Here is an 11,251-nt window from a genome sequence, read left to right as displayed (position 1 = left end):
AATAGAATAAACTAAGACTTATGAGATGTAATGTTACTAATGTTTTTATTTGTAGAGATTACCTGTTCTTTGAGGAATAAAAGATGATGACTTTGATTATATGGAGATGACTATTAATCGAAATATCATAAGTATTAATATCAAGGCGTATGGAAGACTTGTTTTCCAACTGGTTTAAGATATTATTTTCCTAAAAGTCTTTCTCCTTGCTTTTGGTGTATAATTTATTCTTTCATAAAGTAACTTGAAGAACAAAAATGTGTAGATAACCTCATTTGCTTTCTGGCCAGAAATTGTTAACAGAGAGATGTGACTGTTAATTGTAAAGTAAAGAAATCTAACACCTAGGCCTAGGAACAATATCTTGGCTTTGACAAAAGAATAATTACATAGGCGAATATTTGCTAGTATGCCATCATTTTTTGAAATATATCAGAATTATAACAATTAATTATGTATGAAAACCCACGTATTCCTTTAACACATATAAAGTAAGTGTTTTCAAGATAATTTCATTGTCGCTACTCAGTGTAGACCTACTTATGTTACACCGGGTGGTTGTTGTTGCACCGACACTAATACCTCACACATGCTCCCCTCACACGTTGATGTCGGTGGGCGCATTCTACTTTTATATATACCTATTTACATTTCTTTTTCAGCATTGAGGTGTAAAAGCAATCAAATAGGACTATTTCAAATTTTATGTTGGCTTTGGAAGCATTATTAATGTTATGACAATTTTTTTTTCGTTTTTTTTTTATTTAACATTTGAACTGATGCATGATGACTACTTCATTGTGGTCAAATGCTTCAGCGATGTGTGAACGAAAGTTTTGAAAATGTTTCGAAAGAGTTTTTTCTGAAATTTGCTACACGTGACATTTTCTTACAGTTTTGACATATATGACAGATTTCACTCTTATGAAACATTATGTCCATATTGTATGCAATAATTGCGTTTCCGCATTGAAATAATAGATAAATATGGAGCATGCTAGGTTGCCAGTTAGTGAATTTTGAACGAAATCCTGTGGAGTTATGTCGCATGAGATTTGAGCATCACTGTACTGTATATTTTTATTTTGTATGGAATGGACTAACCTGTATATTGTGATTTTATAGTTTGTAAAGAATCTCATATTCATTCCCCAATAGTATAGTTATTGTTTAAATTGTTATCACAATTTAGGGGAGCCATTGTTACTGTCATTAGCATATCCGGTTATATCTGAGTTTTGAAACAATACTAAAATACATTCTACCAAGGTGGACGAGTTACTTCCCGCTCTACTGGGTAGAAGTAAACAATCACAACAATGCTGCTTCAGATTTAAGCACGTGAAATGTGACTTGCTTGTCATGGGTTTCTTCATGTTGTATGTCTAATGGATTAAGTCCCCAAAATTGTGTTATCTTGTCCCTGATGCAGACAGAACGGGGCTAAAATTAACATATAACTACAGAGCCACGTACTGTGTCTAAAATTAACATATAACTACAGAGCCACGTACTGTCCGCATCAGGGACAGTTCACTTCACTTAGCTTAATGAAACAGGCACAACGGTATGGTAGGTAGACTGGGCTACTACACTTATATTTATTCATGTGATTTAAAATAATTACAACAAAACAATATTATTCTCACCTTTTGGCTTTATCATACTCATACTCATACTCCAAAAGACTCGTCTATGAACTACTAAACACACAATATCAAGTGCATGCTGCATGCACAGTTGCAGTTGTGCTCAGAGAAGTACGAGGGTTAAAGAAGCGCGATTTCATTTGGCGATCTTCTATAACTTGTAAATAGGTTTCTACATACTACCTTAGTAGTCTTTGTAAAGGCACATCTTTCCTTTTATTTGTGTGTGTGTGGGTCTCTGACACTTACACTCCCACCAATCATGAATGTTTTATGACATACAAAAAATGGTAACACAACTCAATACTTCTTAAACAAATAAAATCTCATCAGTTGGCATAAAACATGAATGATTCAAGATAACACAAATCTGAAAAGAAAAAGCTCATTAGCACATAAATACGAAATAAAAAACAGCAAAATCAAAGGGTAGAGCAATCATCACTATCACAACTTGATTCAATTAGTACAACTAGTTCCTGAATAGGACGTTCAAGTACAGAAAGACTAAAAGTGTGTTTCCCTTTATCATCCAGCCTTGATGTACCTATTTGCACTCTCACTCTTCTTACAAGACCATCACTTCCCTTAATCACTTCTATGACCTTAGCTAAGGGCCATTCACCTCTAACAGTTTTATTATCATGCACTAACACAATATCCCCACACTTAATGTTTCTTCTAGGAGTACACCATTTTTGACGTTTATGTAAAGGTTGGAGATATTCCTTTCTCCAGCGTGACCAGAATTGTTCAGCTAAATACTGCACTCTTCTCCACCGTTTCTTAATATAAACATCTTCCTTTGCAAATTGACCTGGAGGTGGGAAAATATTATTCTTCATAGTAAGTACATGATTAGGCGTCAATGGTTCCAGGCTCAATGGGTCACCGGAAGTATCAGTAGTTAAGGGTCGGCTATTCATTATATACATCACTTCATAAAGAAGTGTACGAAAGACTGAAGTCTAATCGGCCCTTATCTTCATTCATCAAGGAGGATAAAATGCTCCTTGCAGTCCTTATTTGCCTCTCCCACACTCCTCCAGTATGACTAGAGTGTGGGGCATTCGTAACAAATTCACACTGGAGATCAGACATAAAGGCTTTGGGGCATGCTACATCTAGCTCCTTCATTCCCCTTTCAAACTCATTCTTTGCTCCCAGAAAGTTAGTACCCTGATCTGAGCGCAAGACTTGAACACGACCTCGTATAGCGAGAAAACACCTAAGAGCATTAATGAAAGCATCGGTAGACATAACGTCAAACATCTCAGTGTGAACAGCTCTTGAAGCCAAACATGTGAATAAAAGTCCATAACACTTCAATTCCTTATGTCTTTCCTTGATAAGGAAGGGTCCAAAACAATCCATACCACTGAAGGTGAAAGGAGATTCATCTTCTATTCGATCTTCAGGTAAGTTTGCCATTTTCTGTTCCTCAACTGGCCATCTACTCTTCCTACATGTGACACACTTATAAATATAGGAAGCAACAGCTTTACTCATACCAACTATCCAAAGACCATGAAAGCGGATCTCATTAATCGTCAAACCTCTTCCCTGGGGTTTGACTTTTTCATGGAAATGACCAATGATTAATCTTGTCAAGGCATGATTCTTTGGAATAATAACAGGATGTTTAATTTCTTCTGGTAACGTAGAACCTTCAAGTCGTCCTCCCACCCTAAGGACACCCTGGTTATCAACATAAGGACTGAGTGCCTGGAGGCTGCTAGACTTCGTACATACGCCTTGAACTTCTTTAGCAAATACAGTCTTCTGAACTTCTTTAATTATAAATATCTCCGCATCCCTTCGTTCAGCAACTGTAGAAAGGTGTTCACCTTTCACACTTGAAATGAGTCTTTCAAGGCGAGCAATAGCTCTGACAACAAGGAACCAACGGCTAAATCTTGAAAGACGTTCAATAACACTGGGTGATATGCAGGCATTAACTGCAAGGACTTGAGTAGATCTTACTTCTGGATCTCCAACAGCTAAGTTAGTATCAATATTCTCTGGCTCGGGAATCTGTATGCTTCAGAGAAATGCTGGGCCTGTTAACCACATTGAATTGCATAAATCTTCGACTGTAAGACCACGTGAAGCAAGGTCAGCTGGGTTTTGATCAGTGGGAACAAATCCCCATTGCTCTAAATTTGTTTTATCCCTTATGAACTGTATTCTATTGGACACAAATGTATGAAAACGCCTTGCTTCAATATGTACATAACCTAACACAACCTTCGAATCTGTCCCGAAGAACTCTTCAACATTTTCATAATCTAATTCCTTCCTTAGAAGGCAACTTACTTTAACTGACACAACAGCTGCTGTAAGCTCAAGGCGTCGAATAGTAGTAACCTTTGTTGGAGTTACTCTAGATTTTCCTGTCAATGTGCAACAATGAATTTTTCCATCTAATGAAATGAGAAGCAAATAGGAGCACTGACCATATCCCACGCTACTAGCATCTGAAAAGTGGTGAAGTTCAACTTGTGCAACATTAAATCCTGGTGAATGGTAGCACCGAGGAATTCTGAATTGATGCAAACCTTGATCCTTCTTCCATGTCTCCCATTTTGAATTCAGCTCACAAGGCAGCTGGTCATCCCATCCCAGTCCATGACGACACATCTCTTGCAGAATTCTCTTTCCCTGTAAGATATACGGTGCAATAAGTCCCGAGGGGTCAAAGAGAGATGCAACAGCTGATAGGATGCCTCTGCAGGTTGCTGGATGCTGTAAATAGGATTGTGAGAAGGTAAGCATATCCTCTTCTAAGGACCATTGAAGACCAAGTACTGCTTCAACAGGTAGTGCATTGGCGGAAATATTGACTTCTTTAACTTTAGATGCACATTTGGAAATAGGAATATTCTCTAACACACTCCTGTTATTAGAAATGAATTTGTGTAATCTTAATCCACCTTTACAACACACTTCTGTGGCCTCCTTCACAAGTTTTGTAGCCTCATCTACACTTGGAACACTTGTTACCCCATCATCCACCGACAAATTTAGACGCTTGAGGGTACTGAGCCTCATACGTTTTAGCTAAAGACCTAAAGCCATATAATGAATGCAGAAAAGTGTGCAGCTTCTTTAATTATATCTCATTATATCTTTATATCTGTTTTATTTTATTGTGTTATTATTACATCGAGAAATTGTGACAACGAGGAAGGGAACTGTATTGGCGAGTTTCCTCCATATCATCCAGCTTGATGTTGTTGGTCTAAGCTGCAAACATTGTACTTGGTTATGAGTACAGTGTTGTCACAGCGAGGATGGAGAACTCGACTGAATAAGATATTAATCAGGCCTACTTCGTCGTAACGTATTCCTCAGTCTATTGGGTTGAAACCGTTTAATCTCTCTCTCTCTCTCTCTCAAACACACTTATATATATAGCAGACATGAGAGAGAGAAAGAGAGAGCGCTCCCATTCTTCGTGTTTTCCGTCAAGAATATCAGGCAGACAAATTAGTTTGGTTAATAAGCTTTAAGGAACTCTGCGCCGAGTGAGATCCCTCTGGCCTTTGAGATTTCGGTCGGTATTGTTTAATATTTCTGGTCGTGCATCAGGCAGCTTTTGATTACTATATCTGTTGGTACAGACTTATATAAAACTGTCAACTTGAGACGATTTGTTTTGTAATGCATGTGTACGTCTGTGTATGTTGTTTGTGTCTTGTGTATGTTTGTTGGATTATGCTCACTATAACACAGGCGTTTATGCTGTCAAATGCACTAAATAGTATCGGATAACCTTATTATATGTTGTATTATGTTGGGTGTACTGCAAGATCTTTGGCTGGCAAAGACGTATGCGAGGCTTTTGTCTTTCAATATGTATTGTTCGCTTTGTGTAATGTATCGTTGTATGATTTGTGTACTGCAAACAAATTCCCAGATCTCTGCATGGCAGGCCATGTCAAGCTTGGGATATCCCAACTCCCATAAGTCTAGCGAATTTTATGACTACCTCCGTTGGCCCAATGGCCTACGGAAAGCGCCTCAGTGGCGTGGTTGATATGGTGTTTGCGTTCCACCTCGGTGGTCGCGGGTTCGATTCTCGGACATTCCATTGAGGAGTGAGAGATGTGTATTTCTGGTGATAGAAGTTCACTCTCGACGTGGTTCGGAAGTCACGTAAAGTCGTTGGTCCCGGTGCTGAATAACCACTGGTTCCATGCAACATAAAAGCACCATACAAACAAACAAACAAACCAGTGACCTGCGGGACTGACTGACTTGGTGCTGGGAGAAAGAGAGAATGTTCGCAGACTTGAGCGAAGTCAGCGACCATATATTGTGAGCCTGTTCATTCTTTCCAGACCTCCACCGAAGCCTCTCTTCGCCTTTGCTTTCGTATTGACCAGCACCCAGTGGTATCGAGTTTACTTTGTAGTGGATTTTGCTTTATTCTGATGCGTGTTTTTCCTTTCCAGTAATTGGACATTGGACATCTTTTTATTTTTTCCATATAATACTACTTTGATGAATATTCATCCAGCTCATCCAGTTTCCAATTCATATATGCTTACTCATAATTGAAAATCCTATACGTTCATAAATAATTTATGGTATTCCTCAGAAACTAAGACATCATCATGTACACAAGCAAAATTTTTTTTTTATCACAAAGAAAAACGATTGACGTTAGGGAAAACTGCAGCGATAATTACCGAGAAACATTTTAAAATCACCTGACCTCCTTGAACTAACCAAATGCATTGTCCTACGTGACTTAAGGTTAGCTAATCCCCACCCTTAGTCTGGCTTAAGATTTATGCCAAAAAGAACCTACAGTTGGATTGTAACTTCTCTATATTTAATTGAGTGTGTTTTATCCGGAGATGGTTCTTCCTTCGAGAGTTATATACATAAGTAATATATGTACAATATATTCATACAGTAATATATAATATAGTGTTTTATATATATGTTTTTTATATATATTTATACATATATATTATTATATCTATATATATGTATATATATATACATCTATATATATATATATATATATATCCTATATATATATATATATATTCGAGCAACAAATGTCCTTTAATATCTAATTCGCTCCACCTCGGAATTGATATATTTTCATATTTGTAAACCGTAGTTGATAATAATTTCGTCCCTAATAGGATCGAACCACCGTCCAGCGGACAGGGACGAAATCAGGACGACATTGACGCTAACGTCAATGTCGTCCTGATTTCGTCCCTGTCTGCTGGGCAAGTGGTTCTATCCCATGATGGGGACGAAATTATCAACTAACAAAAAATTCCCCTTTGGTTTACATATATGAAAAGATATCAATTCCGAGGTGGAGCGAATTAGATATTAAAGGACATTTGTAGCTCGAATAATATATATGATTCACGGTGATGTGATAATTATTCATATATATATATATATATATATATATATATATATATATATATATATATATATATATATATATATATACATACACGTATACACACACACACAGACACACACACACACACACACACACACACACATATATATATTAATATATTATAATATAATATATATATATATATATATGTGTGTGTGTGTGTGTGTGTTTGTGTGTATAATTGCTCATTTCTTTGGTGATATGTGACCATAATATTATCATAGAGACCTAAGCAAACATATATATATATATATATATATATATATATATATATATATATATATACATATAGTTGAATTACATTCAGTAAAGCCTGAAACGCACTAGCCAGGCCACTTTTAAGGGTCAGGGAAAGGGGGGTGGGGAGTGAGTTTGATCCTATCCTATAATACCCTCTGTTTTGATCAGGATCTGGCAGTAGGTTAGACAAGGATAAACAGGGCCAACTATAGGATTTGGGAGATGTTGGAGATCATGGATTTAGATACCGAGGAAGGAAGTTGAAAGCGAACTTTCAGCAAATAGTACTAGGGCAGCTGTTTTAGTTAGACGTTCTCTCTGAACGCTGTCTAGAGCTAATTAAAGTACATTTTATTGTATTCATATATTTCATTACTCGTTTACTATGGTAAAGATCGATTAAATACACTTTCTATTTACTCAGCCAGCCATACAAATATTGTAACAGTGTCTATTTTCATAAACCAGTGGGCCTACTATAGAAGATTCACACCAACCGTACATTTGATGTCTAGGCCAGTTCCTTACGACGCTTCTGATTTGCTGTTGATAAGCCAATCACAGGACTGGAAACTCTCAGTCTCTCTCAAGAGAGTTCACATAGGTAGGATGTTACGTTCCACCACTTCTCAGGGATACTTTTGAAAGACGTATCCCTCAGGAGAGGTGGAACATAGATCCTACCCATGTGAACTCTCGAGAGAGACTGAGAGTTTCTAGCCCTGTTATTGGCTTATCAACAGTCAATCAAGAGCGTCGTAAGGGATTGACCTAGACGTCAAATGCACGGTTGATGTGAAGCTACTATAGTACAGTAAGTTCCAGAAGTGAAGCGTCAAATTTCAGAGGATTTCGTTCGAAATTTCGTTCGAAATTCACTAACTAGCAACTACAACACATAGCTGAAAAACTTATTTTTTTCTACAATGAAAGCTCTATCAAGCAAAATAAAGCTAACATATGATGCACAAAAAAATATCAAATCTATGATATCTATAACAATAATAAGAAAAAATTTTGGTGACAGTAATTATTTTAAAGTATAGTAATGTCTTCAAACTATAGAAACGAAACAATTTGAAATTTTCGTTCAACACAGGATAACCAACATTACCAATGTATATTTCGAACAATGTGGAAACACATATTTAATATCATAGTGTATTATAAATCATTTTAGCGAATATGCATAAAACCATGCAAGTATCAATAGAATGTAAAGGGAAAATCTCCGCAACATTAAACATAATCAACCATGAATGCACCTAGATTCAACAGAGAAGTTGGGTGTGGTTGGTAGTTCTGATTTTACCCTCTAGGACCGAGCATAAAACATCATCCTCGAGAAAGGCTCTAACTGCTGCTGCTATCTTCAGGTGACTGGGCCTAGTTCTGGGCATAGCAAGGCTTACAATGCAGGGCTGCTGTTTGTTATTTAGGCAAAGATAGAACCATTAGGATCGACAGCAGGACCTGTCCTTGCACCTGGGAAACACTCGCTATATAAAAAATAAGAAAGATGGTCGCAAGCAACCAGAACACCCATAAAATCACCACCTGGTTAAGTTGGAAGACGACAGACCTCAACCACCCCTCCTCCCCATCTACCACTACCTCGACCCACAATCCTAACTCCACCTTTTTCACTTCACCCTTTTACCTCAAAACTTCTAATCATATTCCAACAGTGAAATTTAAGACTGAATTTGCGTAAGTGGGCGTATCATAGGGAGTAATATCACCCAAATTCATATTTCCACGGGCAACTAGTAATCAGTTTGATCCAGTCGAGCATTATTGTATAATAAAAATTTGTAATTTTTTTTGCTGATAATTATATATATATATATATATATGACTGGTAAAAATGTTCTGTTACAACAGAATTCCATCTAATAAAAGGAGCCCATAAAAACACCAAAATATAGAGAGAAAAATACTATTTTCAGGGACTGCCTGTCTCCCTCTTCAGGTAGATGAATGAGAAAAGTTTGCAGAAAAGTTGGTATTTATACCATCCATAGGTAAGCAAATTTAGGTCACCCCCGCTGATAATCTTCCTTTAATCTTAAGAAAGCATTGGTCGAATGAAAATCTTGTCAATCTCATCTGAATCCCACGCTCCTTTTGAGATGTTCATTACCTGCCTCTCTTTCATTAAGGCCGATTCCATCATTTGACTCTTGTACCGGCAGCTGCTACTATTAATTATACGTGACAAATTCCAGTTTATTCTGTGGTTATGTTTATTTATATGGTTGAACATAGCTGAGTTCTGTTGTCCATGCCTAACTGACCGTTTGTGTTGTATTAATCTCTGGGGAAGTGATTTTCCTGTAAATCCAATGTAAGATTGGTCACAGGTCTGGTATGGGATTTCATAAACCCCTGTGTCCTTGGGGGATGTCTTTTGTTGGACATTAATCAGGGTTTTGGCTAAGGTGTTTGGGTAAGTAAATGCAAAAGGGTTAGATTTTCCAAGGGTCTGAGTCACCGTCTTAATCGTGTCCAGGTGTGGAGTTTTTATTTTATTGTTGGGTGTATCTCTGACGTAGATTCCCTATTCACAAAAGTACCAGTACAGGACGTTCTTCAGTTTCTGAGGTCAAAATTATCCCCTTATTCAGATCATTTCCCATTGGCGCTTGACAAAATAATAAAGTTAGTTGAATTATGTGCATCTAATAACATATTTTCATTCGGGGAATTATTCTATAAGCAAAAATTTGGGTGTAGTATGGGTAGTCCTTCAAGTCCTGTTTTAGCCAATCTGTACATGGAATACTTTGAAACTACAGTAATAAATGCAATAAAACCCAAAAACATGCTGTGGATGAGATATGTAGATGATATTCTAACATTTTGGGATAATAGGTGGGGCAATTTTAATGAATTCCTTTCAAAATTAAATGCATTAGTGCTCAGCATCAAATTTAAAGTTGAATGGGAAACAAAATTCCTTTTCTTGATGTTTTAATAATCAGAGACACGACCGAATACAAACTTACCATATACAGAAAACTAACGTTCTCACTTTCATACATTCACTACTTTAGCTATCACGACATTGCTATCAAGATAGGTGTAGCCAGCAACCTGTTCTTAAGAGCCTTACGAATTAGTTCCCCAGATTTCCTGGAAAAAGAATTTGAACTAATTCATAAGCAACTTTCGTATTTAAAGTATCCTGACCATATAATTGAGAAAGCAATTCACAAAGCAAACGTAATTTTCTACCGACCCCCTCAAGACAAGACCAGAGATACACCCAACAATAAAATAAAAATTCCACACCTGGACACGATTAAGACAGTGACTCAGACCCTTGGAAAATCTAACCCTTTTGCATTTACTTACCCGAACACCTTAGCCAAATCCCTGATTAACGTCCAACAAAAGACATCCCCCAAGGACACAGGGGTTTATGAAATCCCATGACAGGACTGTGACCAATCTTGCATCGGATTTACAGGAAAATCACTTCCCCAGAGATTAATACAACACAAACAGTCAGTTAGGTATGGACAACAGAACTCAGCTATTTTCAACCATATAAATGAACATAACCATAGAATAAACTGGAATTTGTCACATATAATTTATAGCAGCAACTGCCGGTACAAGAGTCAAATGATGGAATCAGCCTTAATAAAAGAGAGGCAGATAATGAACATCTCAAAAGCTCAAAAGGAGCATGGGATTCAGATGTGATTGACAAGATTTTCATTCAACCAACACTTAAGAAGATTAAAGGAAGATTATAAGCGGGGGTGACCTAAATTGGCTTACCTGTGGATGGGCCTCTTGGTATAAATACCACCTTTTCTGTAAACTTTTCTCATTCATCTACCTGAAGAGGGAGACAGCAGTCTCTGAAATATAGTATTTTTCTCTCTATATTTTGGTGTTTTTATGGGCTCCT

The 11,251-nt window shown here is 37.1% G+C and overlaps 1 protein-coding gene across 1 annotated transcript; it reads right to left on the bottom strand.

The window, feature by feature from the left end:
* Positions 1-2,588: 2,588 nt before the first annotated feature.
* Positions 2,589-4,700, bottom strand: LOC135195281 (uncharacterized). The gene is made up of 2 exons (XM_064221541.1): positions 3,892-4,700; positions 2,589-3,690 (listed from the first exon to the last, which is right to left on the bottom strand). The coding sequence occupies exons 1-2, from the start codon at positions 4,698-4,700 to the stop codon at positions 2,589-2,591; spliced, it is 1,911 nt and encodes a 636-aa protein (XP_064077611.1).
* Positions 4,701-11,251: the final 6,551 nt, after the last annotated feature.

The sequence above is a fragment of the Macrobrachium nipponense genome, chromosome 16, assembly GCF_015104395.2.
Source record: "Macrobrachium nipponense isolate FS-2020 chromosome 16, ASM1510439v2, whole genome shotgun sequence".
Classification (NCBI taxonomy): domain Eukaryota; kingdom Metazoa; phylum Arthropoda; class Malacostraca; order Decapoda; family Palaemonidae; genus Macrobrachium; species Macrobrachium nipponense.
This window is presented reverse-complemented; position numbering and strand designations above follow the sequence as displayed.

What these genes read in the sequence shown, in the direction of transcription:
- LOC135195281 (XM_064221541.1), bottom strand. Translation starts at nt 4,700, where the DNA reads ATGAGGCTCAGTACCCTCAAGCGTCTAAATTTGTCGGTGGATGATGGG. An exon ending in GGGACAGATTCGAAGGTTGT is followed by an intron (nt 3,691 to 3,891) that starts GTTAGGTTATGT and finishes ATTTCTCTGAAG; the next exon opens with CATACAGATTCCCGAGCCAG.